Source organism: Gracilinanus agilis, chromosome 1, assembly GCF_016433145.1.
Source record: "Gracilinanus agilis isolate LMUSP501 chromosome 1, AgileGrace, whole genome shotgun sequence".
Classification (NCBI taxonomy): Eukaryota; Metazoa; Chordata; class Mammalia; order Didelphimorphia; family Didelphidae; genus Gracilinanus; species Gracilinanus agilis.
The window spans coordinates 34,057,139-34,078,182 of record NC_058130.1 but is presented as its reverse complement, the minus strand read 5'-3'; the positions used below and the strand labels follow the sequence as shown (position 1 = coordinate 34,078,182).

The window sequence follows — 21,044 nt, the reverse complement described above, 5'->3', positions numbered from 1 at the left end:
GTTGCCTCCCCTCTTAGTGGGCACTCCCTGAGGGCAGGCTGTCTTCTCCTTGCTTCATATTCTCAGCAGTTAGAACAGGGCCTGGCACATAGGAGGCATTAGCTGGATGCATTAATTAATGCTAGGTCACCCATGGCCTGATGTAATACCATTGCAGCTGAACACTATAGAAACCCATGTTCTCAGAATTTGGTCTCTAGTACCAGATGCTGTTTGATATGGATAAGACATGCTCCATGCAGAGCCTCAGGATCCTCTTGGACAGTTGGAATATTTGAGGTTTGTAGTATGACAGTGTATGCTTTCTAATCACAAAAACTCTTACTCTAGAGAGCTTGCCGATCTTCATAAAGCAAATGCCATGAAGGACACTGAGGCACAGGAGGCATCTTTAAGTCGAGAAATGAAAGTGAAAGAAGAACTGTGTTTAGCCCTTGAAAAGGCCCAGGAAGAAGCCCATCAACAGCAAGAAGCATTAGCAATTCAAGTGAGATTTTTTTTTTTCCTTTTTAAAAAACCCTTCTTTTTTGGCTTGGAGTCAAAACTATGTTGGTTCTAAGGCAGAAGAGTGATAAGGTTTAGGCATTTGGGATTAATGACTCACCCAGGGTCACCTACCTAGAAAGTGTCTGAGGCTAGATTTGAACCCAGGACCTCTTGACTTTAAGCCATCGAGCTGCCTCTCAAATGAGATTAACAGAACAATCCTGCCTTTTAGTTAATTTAATATTTCTCAATACTAAGAACCTTATTGCCTCGCTTGTCTCAAACATTTTGACCCCAAAATAGTGAGATTACTGTATTTCCTTCCCAATTCATTGGAACCTATAATGCATTCTATTTTAGTAGTGCTGAATTAATGCAAACTTGATTGATTTTCGAAGTTAAGTTTGTTAATTGTGAAACAAAAATATTTCTTTTATAGGTGCAATAAATATTTTAGAGTAAGGTTTCATGAGAACTTAAATATCTATCTTAACCCCTTTTCTCCCCATAGCTCTCATTTTAGTTCAGGTCCTTAACGCCTTTTGCCTAGATTGTCACAGCAGTCCAGAACCTCTGCTGCTCTAGTCTGTCCTGCACTCTGCCACCTACGTAATTTTCCTTGAGCACAGATGTGACCCTGGGGCACTCCTACTTGGTCACATCCCTCCATTGGTTTCTTGTTGCCTTGAGCATAAAATATAAAATCTCTTTAGATTCTAAAGCCCTTCATCATCTGGCCCTAGTCTCTTTCCAGCCTCATTGGTTGTATCTCCCCCTCTTGCCAAACTGGCAGCTCTTCCTACCTGATGACCTATCTCTTACCTAGATGCCTTTGCACTGGCTGCCCCATAAACTGTAAAGAAATAAAATGATATGTTTAAGTATTATGGAAATGGAGAGTGACAGAAAATAATATTGAAATAAGAGAACTAAGACAAGGGAGAAGCCTTAAAATATTGAACATTTTTGGTAATTTCTTTATTAAACTTATACCAGCTCTGCTACTTAATGATAGTGGGGCCTGAAGAAAGTCACTTGGCCCTCATATTAGTTAGGCAAGATTGCTTCCAAGTTCTCTTCCGGTTATAAATTTTGTTATTTAAGTCCTGGGTCTATACATTTGGGAGTTAGGATCAGTCGTTTTATTTAAAAAACCAGGGATACCTGCCTTACCTCATGGCCTGGCATTCTTCCAAAGTTTGTCCATTACTTGTACTGTTTCTTTTGCTCAGAATGCACCCTGAGTGTTCCCTTTATCTTTGTGGATTGGAATTCTGCCAATTTTTCAAAGCTTAGACCCAATGATGACTCCCTTAATTGTCTTCACTAGAAGTGATGATGTTTCTTTTCTTGAATTCCTCTTGCACTTAGTTAATGCCTTGTTGGATGCTTCCTCCATGTGGCTTTGGTTACCGATTTGGACGTTAACTTGCTTTATTTGTCTCATTAGATTTATAAACTTCTTGAGGGTACATGGACTGAGACTTACACAATATCTTAAATAATAATTTACATCAGTGCCTTTACTTAAAATAGTTTTTAATAAATGTTTATTCAGTGAATTCACCAGATTAATGTATGAGAGCATACTAAAAATATAGAGCCCTAAATGTTAAAGGTGATGTACCATAATGAAAATATATGCCTAATATTGATCTAAACAGAAAAATGCTAAAATGTTTTGGTTATTGATGAGTGATTCTAACCTTTCTCCTTTGATGTAGGTGGGAGACCTTAGATTGGCATTGCAGCGGGCAGAACAAGCTGCTGCAAGGAAGGAAGATTATTTACGCCATGAGATCAGTGAACTTCAACAGGTACTGTGAAGAAGGTATTTTCTGTAAACAACTATTATCTAGAGCTTTCTAGGGAAACATGAGGTGGCTGATGAAAACATTATCCTTTTAATTTATAATGATCAAGAAATTGTCTTAGAAAGGTAGATGACAATGAGGTCACATGTCTCATATGAGCGGAGCTGGCATGCTTACCTAGGTCCTATGATGGTTTTTAAAAAAACTTTGATTTATTTATTTTAAAAATATTTTTCCATGTTTCCATGATTCATTTTTTCCCCTCCCCTCTTTTCTTCCCTCTCCCAGAGCTGACAAGCAATTCTACTGGGTTGTACAAATGTTTTTACCTAGTACCCATTTCCATATTATTCATTTTTGTTATAGAGCAATCTTTTAAAGCCAAAACCCCAAATAATATACCCATATATACAAGTGATAAGTCATACATTTTTCTTTTGTTTTTCTACTCCCATAGTTCTGTCTCTCAGTGTGGATAGCATTCTTTCTCATAAATCCTTCAGGAGTGTCCTGGATTATTTGCATTGCTACTAGTAGTAAAGTCCATTACATGGGATTGTTCCACATTTCACTTTCCGTGTACAATGTTCTCCTGGTTCTGCTCACTTCACTCTGCATCAGTTCATGGAGGTTCTTCTAGTTCATACAGAAATCCTCCAGTTCATCATTCCTTTTTTTTTTTTTTTTTTTTTTATCCTGGGACTCCATTCTAGGAGTATAGGGCCACAACCAGTAGGCAATGGGACACACAGTCGCTCAGGGTCACCCAGCTGGGATGTGTCTGAGCCCAGACTTGAACCTAGGACCTCCCGTCTCTAGGCCTGGCTCTCAATCCACTGAGCTAGCCCAGCTGCCCCTACTTTAGGTTGCAGTTTCTTTAGCAGATGTAGTTTTTACAGGGTGGGGTTGCTAGCCCCATGCCCAACCCTCCTTTTTTCATCCGGGCTAGGGATCGTCCTTGGCCCAGGAGTGGTAAGGGTGGGCAGTAGGGGTCAAGTGACTTGCCCAAGGTCACACAGCTGGAAATGTCCGAGGCCGGACTTGAACCTAGGACTTCCAGTCTCTAGGCCTGGCTCTCAATCCACTGAGCCACTCAGCTGCCCCATCATTTCTTTTAGCACAATAGTATTCCATCACCATCAGATACCACAATTTGTTAAGCCATTCCCCAGTTGAGGGATGCCTCCTCATTTTCCAAATTTTTGCTACTACTAAAAGCACAGCTATGACTATTTTTGGACAAATATTTTTCATTATTATCTCTTGAAGGGTACAAACCCAGTAGTGATATTGCTGGATCAAAGAGCATGCAACCTTTTAAAACCTTTTGGGCATAATTCCAAATTGCCTTCCAGAGTGGTTGGATTAATTCACAACTCCACCAGCAATGTATTAGTGTCCCAATTTTGCCACATCCTCTCCAACATTTATTATTTTCCTTTACTGTCATCTTGTCCAATCTGCTAGGTGTGAGATGGTACCTCAGAATTGTTTTAATTTGGATTTCTCTAATTTGGAGGGATTTAGAACACCTTTTCATGTGATTATTGATAGTTTTGATTTCTTTATCTAAAAACTAGGTCCTTTGAATGTAATTCCAGATCACCTGCTTTTTTTTTGCTTGAAAGTTTTCTTAAATTTAGGGCTTTCCCCCCCCAAAACCCTTAGTTTTTGTTTTGGTATCAGTTCTAGGAAGAGTGACAAGAGCTAGGCAATTGGGATTAAGTGACTTGTTGAGGGACACCTATATAGGAAGTGTTTGAGGCCACATTTGAACCCCAAACCTCCTGACTTCAGGCTTGGCACTCTAGCCACTGCACTACTACCAAAATGTAATTTTTCTGATATTAAGCACCAAATTAAAAAGAGCATTCTCACAAAATAGAACACAAAAAGAGGATCATATAATAGGGGTCCCTAAACCACTGTTGTTTTTTTTTTGTTTGTTTTTTTCCCAGTTTCAGTTGCCATCTACCTGAAAGTGCCCAAAGTATACTTGTGTCAGTGGTCTGCCTCCCTCCCCCCTACTTCTGCTTACACCTCTACTTTTTTTAGGTGTTTTTGGTGCTGGAGGGTAGGAGACCTCAAAGTGCCAAGTGAGAGATAGCAACAGAGAGAACGAACATATGTACAGGGTCAGCTTAAAATGGGTTTGCTTATTATATCTGCGGTTTCAGCCATCCATAGTTGGTCTTGGACTATATCCCCCTAAGATATGGGACCCTACAATATATGTACTCTTGAGTCTCTTTTCCATACCATTTGCTTTAAAAAAAAAAAAGAATATAATAATTCAGCATGTTTTTTCAAAACTGCTCTTTTTGTCCATGCTTTCTTTTGGACTTCATTCTGTTCTCTTCATTTAAAAAAATCAGTTTTAAAGGCTTTCTTCTTTTTTCTTGTTTGGTTTTTTGTTTTAAACTCTCTTCTTCCCCAGTTAAAAATAGAATGAAAAAAATCATAACAAATAAGCAAGGGCAAGCAAAAAAACCCCTACATTGTGGCGATATCAAAGAATATATATCTAATTCTATGCCTTGAATCCATCACCACTCTGTCAGGAGCTAGATAACAAATTTCATCATAGCCTCTTTGTAAATATGGTTGTTCATTGCTTTGATTAGAGTTCTTAAGTGATTCAGAGTCATTTTTCTTTTAGTGTTGTCATCTAACTTATTCTGCTGCTTCTGTTTACCTCACTTTTAATCAGTTTATATTTCCTAGGCTTCTCTGAAGTCTTCTCTTTTGTTATTTCTTATAGTGCAATAATATTTCATTATTTATATTTCACAGTTTGTTCAGCCATTCTCTGATTAAAGAGCTCTCCCAGTTTTGAGTTCTTTGGGTTTCTTTTTAAATCCAACCTTCATCTTCAGGAAATTTTCATTTCCTTCTATTCATTCCCCAGAAATATTCCCTCTCTGTGTTTCTGTTTCTCTCGAGTTTGATGTATTTCTACACCAAACTTGGTGTCTCTATGTGTGTTTGACCCTCTTGTCCACTGCAGGTAAGAATGAGGTGGTTCTGGTCCTGTCCTCAACACCTCCCTTTCCCCCTCCTCCATCTTCCAGGTTTGTAAGTCTCCTCATGCAGTGTAACAGGAGATCTTCCCTAGTCTTCCTTCTTCCTCTACTGATAGTTTTCTTTAATCTTCTCTTTTCTTTCTGCTTTTAAAACCTTCAGAACAGAACCAAAGCATCCTAACTCATGTTTTTCTTATTTAACTCACTGAATAGCCTTTGAAGACATTAACATTTTGAAGGTACACTTGTTTCTTCTGCCCTTATTAGAATGTTGATATCATTTTACCTTTTAGCCCCTTTAAAACTGCTCAGTTAAATTTACTTTTCTAGCTTTCTCTTGACTATCATGTTTTTGCATTTCATAGTTCTTAATTCAGTTCTGGTCATTCCGTCAAGAATGCTTGAAAGTCCTTTAGTCTATTAAAGATCTATTCCCCCCATCCCCCTTTTAAAAGATTATATGCTCATTTGTAAGGTAAATAATCCTTGATTGTAAATTTATTTTTGAAATCGAGTAGTACAAGATCTCCTTGTTTATGGTAGAAGTTGCCAGTCTTATATGGTCTAATCTGTGGTTCCTTGTATTTTTTTTCTGTGATTTGTAAGACCTGTATATTAGCAATAATATTTGAACCCTCCCTACCTTCTTCTCCACTCATATCACTCAGGCCTTTTCCCTATTATCTCAGTCACCCCTCTTTAGGCCTCATAAGAAGAGATTGTTCTCTATGCTGAGACAAACCCCTCTACACGCACTGTTTGTCTTCTCCCCTTGCATCTTTAGCAAATTAGGTCCCTTCGTACCTACCTTCTTTAATCTTCCATAACTAATGGCTCCTTCCTTGCTGTCTATAAAACCATTTATATCTCTTTTGCCCTTACGTACCTTACTTTTCCCCACTTGCTGTCATCCTTTTTCTTCTCTTTTTGGCTTAACTTCTTAAGGAAGCTGTTTACATTTGGTGTCTCCCTTTTCTCCTACTCTTCTAAAATCCTCCGAATTCCGACTTCTGATCTTATGATTCACCTAACACTGCTCTCTACAGAGTCATTAATGGTCTCTTTGTTGCCAACTAACCTTATCCTTCTGAACCTTTCTAGAGTGTTTGATGCTTTCTGTTTTCTGGGCCTCCATGACTTTGCATTCTCCTGGTTCTCCTACTGGTCTGACTGCTCCTTCTCAATCTCCTTTGTGGGATTTCCAGGTTATACCCACCAAGTGTGCCCCAGGCCTCTTAGCCTCCTTTTTTGTTTTCTTCACTTCTTCCATCTTCCTTTTGCTAATTCCTTTAATTTCCATAGGTTCAATTAGCACTTTTATATAGACAATTCCTGTTCTATATAGTGTAAGAAGGAAAATTTAAGTATTTATAGATATATATTAAAATGTGTGGCTGCCAGGAATCAACAATTCAGGTTGATTCCGTAATTAAATCAGACCCAAGTCAGCATCGGGTTGAGTTTATTTACAATCTGGTAGGTAAAAAGTAGGAATAAAGAGAAAGGGAGAGAAGGTTAAAAGGCTAAATAAATGAAGCTGTAAGCCACAAGGCCCAACAGCCAGATAGGCAGAGTTTAGAATTGGCCTAGCTAGGCCAAGGAAGTCAGCCTAATTTACCCACGTGACAATACAGAGTGTAAGCTGTCTGTGGTCTCAGGAGATGCTTCTGCTCCCAGTTCGAGACGGCAACTGCCCCCACAGGAAGTTCACTAACTTACTTAAAGAGATCGTGTCTTTCATCACTTCCTGTGGTCCACCTCTAATTCAAATGGACAAATGGCAGTTTCTACATTGATTTGGACTGCCCAAAGGGCAGTCCCTTATTCTTGATTTGTTTCTTATTGTCACGTGTGGGTAACTCGTCTCCCCTCCCCAATAAGGGAAGTTAGGGTGACATCATTAGCACGCCTAGGTTGAGTAGATTTTTGACTATTAATGGGCTCGAGCTAATTCTATTTACACAATAGACAACCCTTCTCTCTCCTAACCTTGTCTCATGTTATCACCAGCTGTCTCTTGGTTGCCACATCTCAAACTCAGTGTGCTCCAAGCAGAGCTCAGTCGTCATCTTTTCTCCTAAGCCATCTCCTCTTCCCATATTATTTTTTTCTTTTTTTTTTTTTTTTTTAAACCCTTAACTTCTGTGTATTGACTTATAGGTGGAAGAGTGGTAAGGGTGGGCAATGGGGGTCAAGTGACTTGCCCAGGGTCACACAGCCAGGAAGAGTCTGAGGCCGGATTTGAACCTAGGACCTCCTGTCTCTAGGCCTGACTCTCAATCCGCTGAGCTACCCAGCTGCCCCCTGCCCCCATATTATTTTTTACTATGAAGGGAACCCTCATTACCCAGCTACCTAGTTTTGTAGCATCAGCAGCATCTTTATCTCCTTTTTCACTCATCTAGTATAGCCTCCTCTTGTCAGATCTTCTTTACTTGGTCTTCCTAGCTTCCCTGTATTCTTTCTATGCTTCCTTTCTAATCCTGCCTTTCATAAGAGGCTTTCCCAGGGCCTTCTGCAGGTATTCTCTCCTCTTAAAGATTATTTCATATCTTCCATGTATCTTTCTGCTTGCATGTTGTCTCCCCTTTAGAACTCTGAGCTTGTGAGACTAGTGTCTGTTTTTTGCCTTTCTTTGTATCCTAGGGTTTAGGCAGCATCTGGTACAAAACTCTTATTAAATACTTGTCGATTAGCTATATTCTTTTTATTTTACCTCTGACTTCAATAGCTCTGGATAGTTTTCCTGATGATTTGTTGAAATATATTATTAAGGCTTTTAAAAAAATTACAGTTCTCTATAATTTTGATTCTTAAATTATCTCTTTTTAACCTGTTTTCATTTGTTTAGGATACATTTTCTTTTACTTCTAGGAATTCTGTATAATTAATGAAGGAGGGAAAAAGCAATGAAATGAACAAAATAGGATACTGATTAAAAAAAGAAGAAAAAATATTATGTACTCTATGTCTCTACATCAAGGACTTATGATTTCATTGATGTGGGGATTCCTTCCAGGGATGCAGATTAGAATCCATCTATATTTTGGAGTTTTAGATTTCATTTTGATATTTTCTCCTTTCTCATGGAATTGATTTCTAGAATTGATTTCTGTTTTGCCTATTCCAGTTTTCAGGAAGTCCATTACTTGGATAAGGTTTACCAAAGCCTTTTGTTCTGAGCTATTTATTCTACTTTCCACTTTTCCCCTCAAAGGCGTTTACTTTTTTATTCCTTCAATTTTTTCTAGGTATTCTGTTTTGTTTTGTTTTTGTGGAAAATCCATGAATTCTGTTAGTTGTGGAGTTATCTCTTCTTTTAGGCTAGAATTTTGGGCATTCTTGTTATGGTAGTGTTTTCTGTTTATTCATCTCTTTAGCTTTGGTTCCTGAGGTGGGGATTTGTACCAGAATCACACTCTTAGGGTTGATCTTTATTTAGGTATGGGATGGTGGTTGTTTGGGCTTGACCTGGATCTTACTGGTTTCACCTCCACTCTTAGGGTATGTCAGTGCTAAAAATACCAGCAAATTTTAGATTCTTTAGATCTTTGAATTTTAGAGAACTGGATTTTCAGGGCCCTTTTTGGCATCTCAGGACCGAGTACTAAGGTTCTTGGAAGCTCTCTGGCCTGTTTCTGCTTGTCTTGAGAGGCTATCATCTCTTTTCTGTGTATTTTTTCTGGCAGGCCCTCTTTCCCATAGGCTTCATAATGACTTTTTTTTTTTAAAACCCTTAACTTCTGTATATTGGCTCCTAGGTGGAAGAGTGGTAAGGGTGGGCAAAGGGGGTCAAGTGACTTGCCCAGGGTCACACAGTTGGGAAGTGTCTGAGGCTGGATTTGAACTTAGGACCTCCTGTCTCTAGGCCTGGCTCTCAATCCACTGAGCTACCCAGCTGCCCCTTCATAATGACTTTTTGTCCTATAGTTGGGTGGATGAAGTCATTTTGTAAAGTTTCTCATTGGGTTTCTTAATCATTATTTAGTTTTCTGTTACTTTTATGTTTTTGTTAGAATCAGTTTGTGGGAGCTGGGTGGTTTTTCTCCACTCAGGCAACCCAATTGATTGGAAAATAGTGCATCTTGCTTCCTCTTAAATAGATTTTGTACAGTATTTTCAGAATGAAAAATAGATTTTAGTACCATTTTATTTTATATTTGTATTTCTGTTGCTACTATGGACCAATGGATGTTAGTTATCTTTAAAAATAAGTCTCAGAAAACATTGTGATTTGGGGAAATGGCTGTATCACAGCAGAAATTTTAGCATAAGTATTTTAACATGCAAGTACTTGCTTTATCAATAGCTATCGGCAGTACTTTATTTACTCTCTGTCTTTGCCTTATTACCTACCTTTTTGTATGTTGTTTGTTTGAAAATTATATATTAACCTCAGAAAGGACAAAACGTAGGTTATTCATCTTTCTGTTTCTAGAAACTCCTAAAAAGACATGAGGCCATATGACTATAATTCATTAACAGTTCAACAAATATTAAGTATCCACTTATGTCCAGATTTCTACTACTAGATGGCCCATGAAATTCCGAGATAAATCAGGCAGTGCTCATTCTCAGGGAGCTTAGAGTACAGTAGGTGGTACATGGACACACACGCACACACATAATACACCCCTAACGCAGACTAGAGCTTGATAAATTTTGAACAAATACTTCACACAGAGTCACTTAGTAAATTTTTGTAGCACTAAGAGGTATAAAAAATGTTTATGAAATCCAAGGGAGATGAGAAGACCATTAGCAAGTATGAATAATCAGGAAACGAAAAGATACATGTAAGGGAGGCATTGAAGTTGAATTTTGAAGGCTAGGTAGGGTTCCAGCAGGTATTCATGAAATAGGCCATTTCATCCATAGGGATTAACATGAGTGTGGCATTTCAAATTGGGTGTCCCATAGACATCTTGAACAAAACATCCCTCATACTGAATTCATCATCTTCTCCCTCCTTCTCCTTAAACCCACACCTCTCTTCTGTACTGGTCTTTGTCTTTTGAGGGTACTGTGATCCTTCTAGTCATCCACATTCTTATCCTTTTTGTTCAGTTAACATCTGACTCTTTGTGACCCCATTTGGGGTTTTCTTAGCAAAGATCCTGAAGTGGTTTGCCATTTCCTTCTCCAGACTATTTTACAGATGAGGAAACTGAGGCACACAAGGTTAAGGGACTTGTCTAGGGTCACCCAGCTAGGAAGTGTCTGACCCTGAATTTGAACTCAGGAAAAGGAGGCCCTCTATTCACTGAGTCATTTGCCTGCATTTCCCCCTATCTCATATATGGAATTAGTTGCCAAGTCTCATGGATTCTGCCTTCACAGCAGCCAATCCCTTTTTTTTTTCATCCCACAGCCACCAGCCCTCATTCAGACTCTCTTCCTTTCTCAGCTGAACTCCTGATAGAGCTTCCTAACAGTTTCCCTGTCTTGAGGCATTTTCCATTCTGATCCATTCTCTCCACAGCTGCAGGGATTTTTCCTAAAGAGTTTGTTGGACATTGTCATTCCCTCAATCACTGAACTCTAGTGACTACTGTGACTACTAGGATATTCTCCATTTGTCATTGAAAGTCCATTACAGGCTGACACCAACCATCTTTCCAGCCTTGTTCCTCATCATTCTTCTCCACAAACTCTTCAGTTCAACCCAGCTGGCTGCTTCTTGCCCTTGACCCAACAGCACAACATCCCCCCCTCTGTGTGACTCTCCCCAGTCTTCCTTGCCTGAAAGTGCTCCCTTGCCTTTTTGCCACCTTGAATCCCTGGGCCTCTTCTGAGCTTTGCTCAAGCACCATCTCTTCAGTGAGGCCTTTCCTGATTCTTCTCTTGCCTTCAGCCGCTCCTGGGTCTCTTTCAGAATCACTTTGTGTTTTTTAGGCCAGTATATTCTTGTGTATGACATATTGTTCAGTAAAATGCCAGCTCCTTGTGGGTAGGGACTTCTCACGTTTTCCTTTCTATCCCTAGTGCTTATCACAGTGCCTGACATGTGGTTAGTGTTTGAGTGTTTGTGGATGAGTTAATTTTTTTTATAAATGAAGATGAAGGCAGGAGGGTGTAATGATACTGAATATTCTGAATAATGGGGGGATTTTGTCCATCGTTCTCATTATTCTTAGCAAAGTATAGTCTACATCATTTGCCATTTGGCAGGGTGGGGGCTTGTTAAGGTGAAGGGAGAGGAAAAGGAGCAGCCTCTAAAGGGGCTGAGCTCAGCAAGGTAACCTCTTTCTGTTTTAATTTGAATATGAGACATAGGTGTTTCAGTTGTGTCTCCTAAATGTTGTTTGCTAAGAAAAGTTTATTTTAATAATAAGAAATTATCCTATGAAGTTTAGTAAGGTTTGTTATGGATTTTATTAATACTGGTAATGACATGAGAATTTCATAATTTAGAGACTCCAGGAGGCAGAAAATAGGAACCAGGAACTAAGCCAGAGTGTTACATCTACCACAAGACCATTGCTTCGACAAATAGAGAATCTACAAGCAACTCTGGGAGCCCAGACGTCATCATGGGAGAAGTTAGAAAAGAATCTCTCTGATAGGCTTGGTGAGCAACATTGAATTTTATGATAAAGTTAACAGAAAATAGCAATGAGATATGTAGATGTTGCAAGTGGAGCTCTCAGAAGATTTCAGTTTATAGCTTGCTCAGGCATTGGGTATAGTTGAGCCATTTCACATTTTCTAGATGGGAAGCAGGGAGGCTAACACTTGGGATTTCCTATTCAGACTGGAATGCAGACACATGAGAGCCAGGCCATGTGCATAAGCATTCTTCCTTGTTTTACTTCATAACATTTCACCTCCTAAGAATGGTGGCACCTCTTGTGCTCTACCTTTGAGCTAGGATTTCATCCCTGCAGCCCCTCCCTGAGCCTGCCCAATCCCTGCACCTCATTGCCCTCTCATACCAAGAGATTCTCCTCTCTGTTTTCCCATGGGGCTGCTACATGGTCTACTTCCCCTAGAGGCTTTCCTCCTGATCTTTAAATGCCTCAAGTTTCCCATTGGATGGTGTGCTTGCTGCCCGGCCAGCTTACCTCCTCACATTGTCTGGGCTGAGGCAGGATCTGTGATTTCCTTGGTCCGGGAAGCTCCTGGAGGAGCTCACTCCCTCTCCCCATGCGGGGTGACCCTTTCTTTGCATACCCAGTTTAGAGAGTTCTCTAGAGCACTGAGAGCTTAGTGAGCTCTCGTCCAGGGCCCCTGGGGCCAGGTCTGTGGGGCCATGAGACCAGTTGGGTCCACAGTTTCTTGAATGAAGGTTTCTTCCTCATGCAATTCCAGGTTCACTCTGTATTTACCATGTTACCTTTAATTATTGAAAGAACAGAGGGCTCCACACTTCTTTACATCATTAAGTTAGTGACCTAAAGTGGGAATGTACCTTAATCCACAGTGAAATTCTAAGTCGAGCTTGTCTCACTTTACCTTTGTGGTTGGTGTCACGGAGATAATTTCTTATGTCTCTTGCACCCTTTTGTTCTCATGAATCTTGTCACTTATCTCTAACATACTCTTATGCTGATAGTACATTTTGTGCTCTTGACCCTTCTCTTTGCTCTCTTGAAGTTCTGACTTTCCCAGTTTGGGTAAGATTGAGGCCAAGAAAGGAGTAAGAGTCATGGGAAAGTTACAGTTACAGTCCTACAAGAGGAGCTTAGCCCAGGGATCTGAATTAAGCCTGAGAGGGGGAGAGCTTTTTTGATTGTACTTTTGACTAAAGGTCTATAGTTTGTTCATTCGTGCTTTTGTGGAGTTGGAAATAACATTGTTTCTATATAGTATATATGGACATTTATATATTAAATTGCACTTTACCCTTATTGGGGCATTGGCTTTGATTAGATACATCACGTGACATGAAAAATTTGCTGTGGTGATGTAGAAAATACATAAAATTGAAGTACTGATACAATCTTACTTAAAACAATAGTAAGGAAGAGCCTTTGAAGTAATTCTCTTAGAATAGTTTGGTAAATAGAAATATAATTCACAAATTTATTAATTTTTCCTTTATGGTCCTTAATCCCAAACTAGGCTTGTTATAACTCACATATTTAGAAATGTCTGTTTACATCTTAAAAAAATTTTTAAAGTTGGAATCCCGATAGCCCAGAGACACTAGCTAGAGGGGACATTGTCATTTCTTGTTATTAGGTGAAACCCAGGCTTCATTGGCAGCAGCAGTGGAGAGGGAACGTGCTGCTGTTGAAGAGCTTCTTAATAACAAGATACAAGTGTCTTCCATGGAGTCACAAAATACCATCTTGAGGCAGGAAAACAGTAGACTTCAGGTCCAGCTGGAAGCAGAGAAAAACAGACTACAGAAACTGGAAGATGAAAATAGCCGGTAAGTATAATCTTTTTAGATGAAACTTTTATTGAAAAATCGCCTGTGAAAATGCTAATCAACTTTTGAAAGTGTTTTTGTTGCTATTTTTGTTTTGTTTAAGGCAGCAATATGAAATCATTAGAGATCCTTTAGTTTTTATAGAAAATAAAGAGGGAACCTGTTATTTCATTGACCTGGGGAATTCCTAGATAAAGAAATTCCTGCCAGTGTAGGTGGCACCTCCACTGGACCTTAGAGGCCTGGAGGATTTTCTGGAGCCCTGAAGAGTTTACTGGTGTGCCTGGGCCCCAACAGCTATCTGCCCCAGTGCATATGGTGTCTCCTGTTTCTATATGTGTTTGTTAACAAATTTAGAGAGAGCAAGATAAGGCTTAGCTACATTTCTTTTTTATAAGAATTTTCAGTATCAGTTCAGTTTTTCTACATAGAGCTTTCTTTATAGAATTGCAACCTATCATAGACTTTATAGAACTCCAGTGGCCTTTTGCAGACTCACAGAAATCTTGCCCTATACATAACAAGTCAATAAAACTTACTTTAAACTTGTCTTTTGATCTCTCCTTTCTTTTTGGCTCACTAGGTACCAGGTTGAACTAGAAAACCTAAAAGAGGACTATGGGAAAACCCTGGAAGAGGCTCGGAAAGAGAAGGTAGATTTTAGGGCTCTGCTATGGTCATTGGGACCAGGTTTGTAGGATGAGGGGAATGTGGGGGTGGCAGTGGGACAGAAACTGCAATCATGAAGCAGTCAGATCCCTGAGACTTCATCTATAGCAGTAAAAGGGTCTTGAGCATGTTCTTTATGTCCCTAACTTTAACATATTGCCTAAGTAACAATTTGAGATCACTTCAAATAAATAATTTTGTTTTATTTTATTTTTTAGACATTATTAAACAGTCAGCTAGAAATGGAGAAAATGAAAGTTGAACAAGAAAGAAAGAAAGCAATTTTATCCCAAGAAATGATGAAAGAAAAGGTATTGCATTTTGTCTGCCCATATCTTTCAGTAGGAATTGTATTCAGGTTATTCACTTTTATTTTAATGTTAATTTTGAAGTGTCCTGCACTATAACCAAAAATAACATAGGAATTCCTTTGGAAGCATGCATGACATTAGTGGAAAGGACTTTGGTTTCAGAATTAAAGGATGAGGTTCAGATCTTGGTTTTGCTGTTCACTGCTTGTGTGACCATTGGAAAGTCACTTATTCTTTGTGGTCTTCTGTTTCCTTATATGTAAAATGAGGAGAGAGTTGGACTACATGATCTCTAAGGTCCTGTCTAGTTCCAAATCCTGCAGTAAATCCTAACAGCCAAAGTACTATTCTTCTTCCCAGAATATCCAAGACAGTGTTAAACTTGAGCATAATTTATGACTTCTTGAACTGGGCATTCTGTAAGCCCTTGCTAATGAGTGGGAGATTTCTGTTCTGAGGTTCCTTAGCAGGGAGAATGAATTGTTCACTTGCTAGCCATGGAAAGTATTAATTCAAAATATCTCCTTTAGTTGAATGTTTAATACAATCTTACTAGAGGGTCAGAGTTATCAGATTTAAGATCACAGGTATATGTGGATTAGAGAAATACCTTTTGAAATTGTTTGGAATTTTAAAAGAAAACTAAAGTAAACTGGCTTATAAGCTTCTAAGGTCTGAATTTATGAATAATTTGATTTTTTAAAAGTGGGTTTGGTCTTATATTTTGTGCTGTCAAGGTAAACATTTATTTTATAGCTGGTTCAACAGAAACATTTTCTTTTTATCCTCTAAAAAATAGAATAATAATGTAAATAGGTTAAGTCCCTTAAGTCATGTAAATAAGTAACATTTACTAAAAAAGTTTAGTTACACTTTAAGATCTTAAAATATATCATTCATTTGATGATAGCATTTTAAAAGTCTTATCTCAATTCTTATGTGAAAAATCATACTTTTTTTTGGTTTAAAAAATTAAATTCCAATAACCTCTCTTGATTTAAAAAAAATTGCTTTGCTCTTTCATCTGAATTGAATTTTTTACTATTCAAAGGAACGTAAAACATTTTCTTTTTCAACATTGGAAACTGTTTCCAGCACTCCTACATTGTCACGTTCTAGTTCTATAAGTGGAATTGATATGGCAGGCTTACAGACATCGTATCTTTCTCAGGTAATGATTTATTTCTTATTGTACATTTTCTAACCAGAAAACTGGAGAACAGGAAAGGTAGATTTACCAATATGTACTCTTCTTTTGCTCCTCCATTTCCTAAGCATGCCTATCTATTCTTACCTTGGTATGAGTAAGTTGGGAAATGTAAATATGTGCCTGTGACCAGTTATGCCCCAAGTTTATTCTCCAAAATAAAATTCTAGGAAATTATAAATAAAAAGTAATTAGAATACAAGACAATTTATTATGCATATGAATTACTTATTCATCTTAAACAGCAACTATTAGAGCTCACTGTCTTCAGGCATTCAGTAGTTGTACAGAACACTGAACAAGTGCTGAATGGTGTGCTCTAGGCTTTATAAGTTTTATAGAAGGTCATAGAATAGAAAGGAAGATATAGATGTATTCTAGTGTCATTGAGGAAGTCCTCAGACCAAAAGGTAGGACTTGAGCTGGACTTTAATGAAGAGGAAGGAATTGGATAGGTTGAGGAAAAGGCTGAAAGGCATTTTGATTTATTTTGCTCAGGTGTATAGCTTTAGCAGAGACAAATGAGGTCTGATTTGTTTGGGATGTGGACCAGCAAAGCAAATGACTTAAAATGCTGAGGGTTTGAGTTAGGATTATTGGGAACTATAGATTGGAGAATGGTGGAGGGATCTAGATTCAGTAGACTGTAGGGAATATTTAGGCTATTTAACACTGAAGAAGGGAGTGCTTTGGAAAATTATCTGGTGGTGGGGTATATTGATAATATGAAAAGGAACTGTAGGCATGGAGATGAATTAGACAGTTTGATTATAACAATGATTTTAATGCATCCTTGAGATGATAGGGACCTGGACTAAGAAAGAGCAATGAGGGGGGGAAAAAGGAAGGGACCAATCTTAGATATTTTGAAGGAAAAATGGATAGGATTTAGCAAACGATTGATTATAGAGGATATTGGAGAAGAAGGGTATCTAGTGTTTCTAACTTGGGAAACCAGAAGAATGGGAATACTGGTGACAGAAATGGGTAGAGACATTTAGTTAGGGGAACCATTGTGGTGAGAGATAGGAGTTTGCCAAACAATTGCAAAATTTGAAATGATAATGGAATATCCAAGTAGAAATGGGAAGCTGGAGCACATTTGACTTTATAAATTGAAGGCAGGAGGATGTCTGAACTTTCTGAGAAGTAGTAGAGATAACGTGGAAAGCAAACATTCATAGTTAGTGACTTGGGAAAGATGCCATCAGTATAGGGGAAAAAAGAAAGAAGAGTTAGGCATAAAAGCTAAGAGAGAGGAAGCAAGTTTCCAATTATAAAATAATCATGCCCTTTCTGGTACTGCTGAATATATTTGTGGGACAGCTATGATAAAGAAATAGAATATTTTTCAAACATTTTTCAAACATTACAAAAATGAAATAAAACTTATAGTATCCTGTATATAGGAGTTTCTGCTGTATGGAAGGTACCAATAAGTGCTGTAGAAAGTAAGGAGCCATTTGTACTTAATGCAAGTTTAATTTAGTTGAAATATTTCTTAGAAGTGAGAATATTTCAGTGCTTTGTTTCATGGTAATTAAAACATGCATAATGGTCAGGACATACATTATTAACATGCTATTGTTGAGATGAGAGGAAGAAAGGTGCTTGGGGCTCAGATAGGGGAATCTTTTTCCACGTAGCCATGGTGGTAATTATGCTTTTCTAGAATTTAACAGAGTTCATAGCCATAGAAATTTTAAACAAGTTTTTGAGCTGCGTATCTGAATATTTTGTTTAGGTACATGTGTACATTATATTTGTATAAAACATTTTTAAATAATAAACCTAGGATGAATCTCAAGATCATTCATTTGGACCAATGTCTGGGTCAGTAAACGGAAGCAATCTCTACGATGCTGTAAGAATGGGAGCAGGATCAAGTATTATTGAAAATCTTCAATCTCAGTTAAAACTAAAGGAAGGAGAAATTACTCATTTGCAGGTATTGATTAATCCTAAGTGTCAAATACATGTAACTTCAAAAAAACCCAAACAAAACTGATATAATCATTAGAAGTTCAAGTTTTCCTTTTTCTCAGAGGCTAACTTGCTCAGAAATATATATTGGATTTTCTACTTGTATAGAAAAAGAAATTTTTGGTTTTCTGATTTTAGAAAGATTAAGAGTCCACAGAGTCCTCTGATCTTGTTGTGGTGTAGAGATGTTCTCTGGGCCCTCAAAGGCTATTACAAGAGGGCATAAGCAGGTTTTACCAAGCTGGAAAGGCTTCAAGTATAGCCCTAGGGACTCGTCTGCTTTTAGGGAACCAGCTTGCTAAATATGGGGAGACTCATTACTGATACACTGGCCACTTGGTAAAATATTTGGCAGTGGCAACCTATGGACTTTTTTAAAGTAATTTTTTCCTTTTTCTAGAGTAATTAAAAAAAAAATCTGTCATTGAAATTGTGACTGGGATGCCAATGAGAAAAAGTTGGAATTTTTCATTTGTTGGCATTTTCTTCTTAAAAATTTTATATTGCATATCCCTTTCTTTGAAAGCGTTATCTTAATTATATATGTTTTTTGTGGATAAAATATTTTTAGTTCTAATGTTTGTTCTCTTTGTAGGTGGAAATTGGAAATCTGGAAAAAACTCGATCTATAATGGCTGAAGAGTTGGTTAAGCTAACAAATCAGAATGATGAATTTGAAGAAAAAGTGAAAGAAATACCAAAACTTCGTGCACAGCTAAGAGTAGGCATTTCTGAAGTTCGTCACATTGAACTTGGAAACTCAAGTGGGATACACTAAGCAATTTGAAAAATGGTTGCTTTAATGTTAGAATGGAAACTGTTAAGGCTATTTCATATGCCATTCTACATTCTGAAGGTGGTGGTTAGTTCTGTTGTGGTTTTGGTCCAGCACCTGAAAGGCATTCAATGTTAGAAACCTCCCACGGCGCAAGGGAGGGCTGCATTGTAGCATCAGTTTAGTTTGATTCCCTCCTTCTAGTTCTGGCAATGCAGTTCTTGTAAATGTATCCATGCCGCTTTTTGGTGGTTTTTATACCTTAAATGGGAACGTGTTTGTGAAGTTCACTAGACATAAATACTGTGATGATAAAGCAAGACCAAATACCAGTAGATGGGCTTATATTTAATTTAATTCTTGGTGTAGCTTAAGAGGGAAATGAACTGCCATCAGAGATTATTTTGGGGCAGCTGGATGGCTCAGTGGATAGAGCAAGGCTCAAAGGGACTGGGTTCAAATGTGGCCTCAGACACATCCTCATTGCACGACCCTAGGCTAATCGTATAACCCCCACTGCCCAACCTTTACTGCTCTTCTGTCTTGGAACTGATACTTAGTATTGATTCTAATATAGAAGGTAAGGGTTTAAAAAAAAAAAGATGATCATTCTGCTATATCGATTGCCAAGTCTTTTTCTAACTAACTTTAAGAATTAAGTTACTTTCTCCTTTGCTTACTCTGACCCTAGGCTTACACAGAGCAGTGATACGTGATATAACGGGCCTATCTGCATGTGGAAGTTTGTAAAGGCTTTCTGTACCTTCTCTCCTTTGAGCTGCACAACTCTGTGTAGTTGCTACTAGTAACCCCATTTTACAAAAGAGGAAAGTCTGCCTGACTGAGCTTACATGGCTTCCACCTGGTCCTACATCTAAATCCATGTCAATGGTGGCATTTTAATGCTGATCTTCTTGACTCCCAAGTCTAGCACTGTCTGCTTGACCAGCCACTCTGCATCCCTGTATTGAAGGGATCATCAGACAGCTCTGCTTTGTGTCATGTAACCTAGGCTAGAGCCCTGGCTCTGTTGGGCTTTGAAACTTAGGGAAATCCACTTACTCTCTCTGGGTTTCAGTTTCTCTCTGAGAAACCTCATGGATTTGTCTTGAGTCCTTTTTCCATCATTCTGGGTTGCAAGATGACCTCTGATGGTTCCTCTAACTTGAGATTCTGTGCTTCACAGTTAAGTAGAGGGTTACTTGAATTGTTGTGGCCAACATGATTCGTCACCTGATACCCAGACCTCTGGCAATGAGGAACATCAATCTAGGTTAGGCCTTGGCTGGCATTCATTTGTTACCAGGACTGCCCTAGAAGCCTCCCTCACTTGCCTAGGAGGACCTGCAAGCATTTGTACTCTCCTTCTTTGGTCTGGAAGAATCAGTGTCAGCTCCATCCTGTGATTAGTCATGAGAGAAAGGCTTAATTTTCTTTTCTTAAAAAAGGAAGAAAAAGGAAAAAGTCCTTTAAGGTCTCTTTCAACTTAGATTCTAATAAATTTTGTAGTAGGGTTAAATACTGGAAAGGGTGGTGGGGTGGATCTGATGATTGTCCTGCATAACTTTTGGCATAACCATAGAACCATGTTTGCTATGATGATTTAAAATATGTGAAAAATTCATTTTGTAGGACTTGGATCAAAGATACAACACTATTCTGCAGATGTATGGAGAGAAGGCAGAAGAGGCAGAAGAGCTTCGATTAGATCTTGAAGATGTGAAAAATATGTATAAGACTCAGATTGATGAACTTTTACGACAAAGGCTGAACTAACTCCGGGTGAAAGAATAATTTTCCATTACATCAAGAGAAAGATTGAATATGTAAATGCAGAATTCTAATAACTTGTAAATTCTATTAAAGTATTAAAATGCGATTTTATTATAGAATTTAGGAGTTTGAAAAGAGCGTTTTATAACATGCAGTACTGTTTGAAGTTAAGTTATTTGGTGCAATATCTGAACTTTATTTTCAAAACTATTACCTCCCTTTATTTAAAATTAATTTTTAAAAATACCTGATTTTTATGTCATGAACAACATAAGAGGTTGATTACTTTGCCCTCATTTTAGTAAATCTGTCAACAATGAAATGTTATGGAAGGATATTACAGAATGGAATTCATATATATGTTGTAGATATATAGTACAGATATATCTATAATTTATATGTGTCTGTATATAATGTATATATTGAAATATATTGCTCATTATAGCTTTGGAATCTTTTGCGTGATAAAATCTTTAACATATCGAATCTGCCGCTCATGAGTATGTACATATGTGTTGGATTAAAAAAAGAGTGACTGACCTTGGGGTATGTTGTTCAATCTTGCATTAATTTTTAGAGAGTATAAATCACAATGACTTGCTGTCTGAAATATAAAGTGCAGATAA

General features: G+C 38.0%; 1 protein-coding gene across 2 annotated transcripts in view; it reads left to right on the top strand.

Moving 5' to 3' along the window:
* Positions 1-20,521, top strand: part of TMF1 (TATA element modulatory factor 1) — a 31,192-nt gene extending 10,671 nt beyond the window's left edge. For both annotated transcript variants that reach the window (XM_044660833.1, XM_044660756.1), the window contains exons 8-17: positions 331-487; positions 2,211-2,303; positions 11,738-11,894; positions 13,508-13,700; positions 14,284-14,353; positions 14,588-14,680; positions 15,732-15,851; positions 17,683-17,835; positions 18,466-18,591; positions 20,278-20,521. In XM_044660833.1, coding sequence (XP_044516768.1) covers positions 331-487; positions 2,211-2,303; positions 11,738-11,894; positions 13,508-13,700; positions 14,284-14,353; positions 14,588-14,680; positions 15,732-15,851; positions 17,683-17,835; positions 18,466-18,591; positions 20,278-20,421 — 1,306 coding nt within the window. In that variant the 3' untranslated portion in view covers positions 20,422-20,521. The remainder of the gene's footprint in view (positions 1-330; positions 488-2,210; positions 2,304-11,737; positions 11,895-13,507; positions 13,701-14,283; positions 14,354-14,587; positions 14,681-15,731; positions 15,852-17,682; positions 17,836-18,465; positions 18,592-20,277) is intronic.
* Positions 20,522-21,044: the final 523 nt, after the last annotated feature.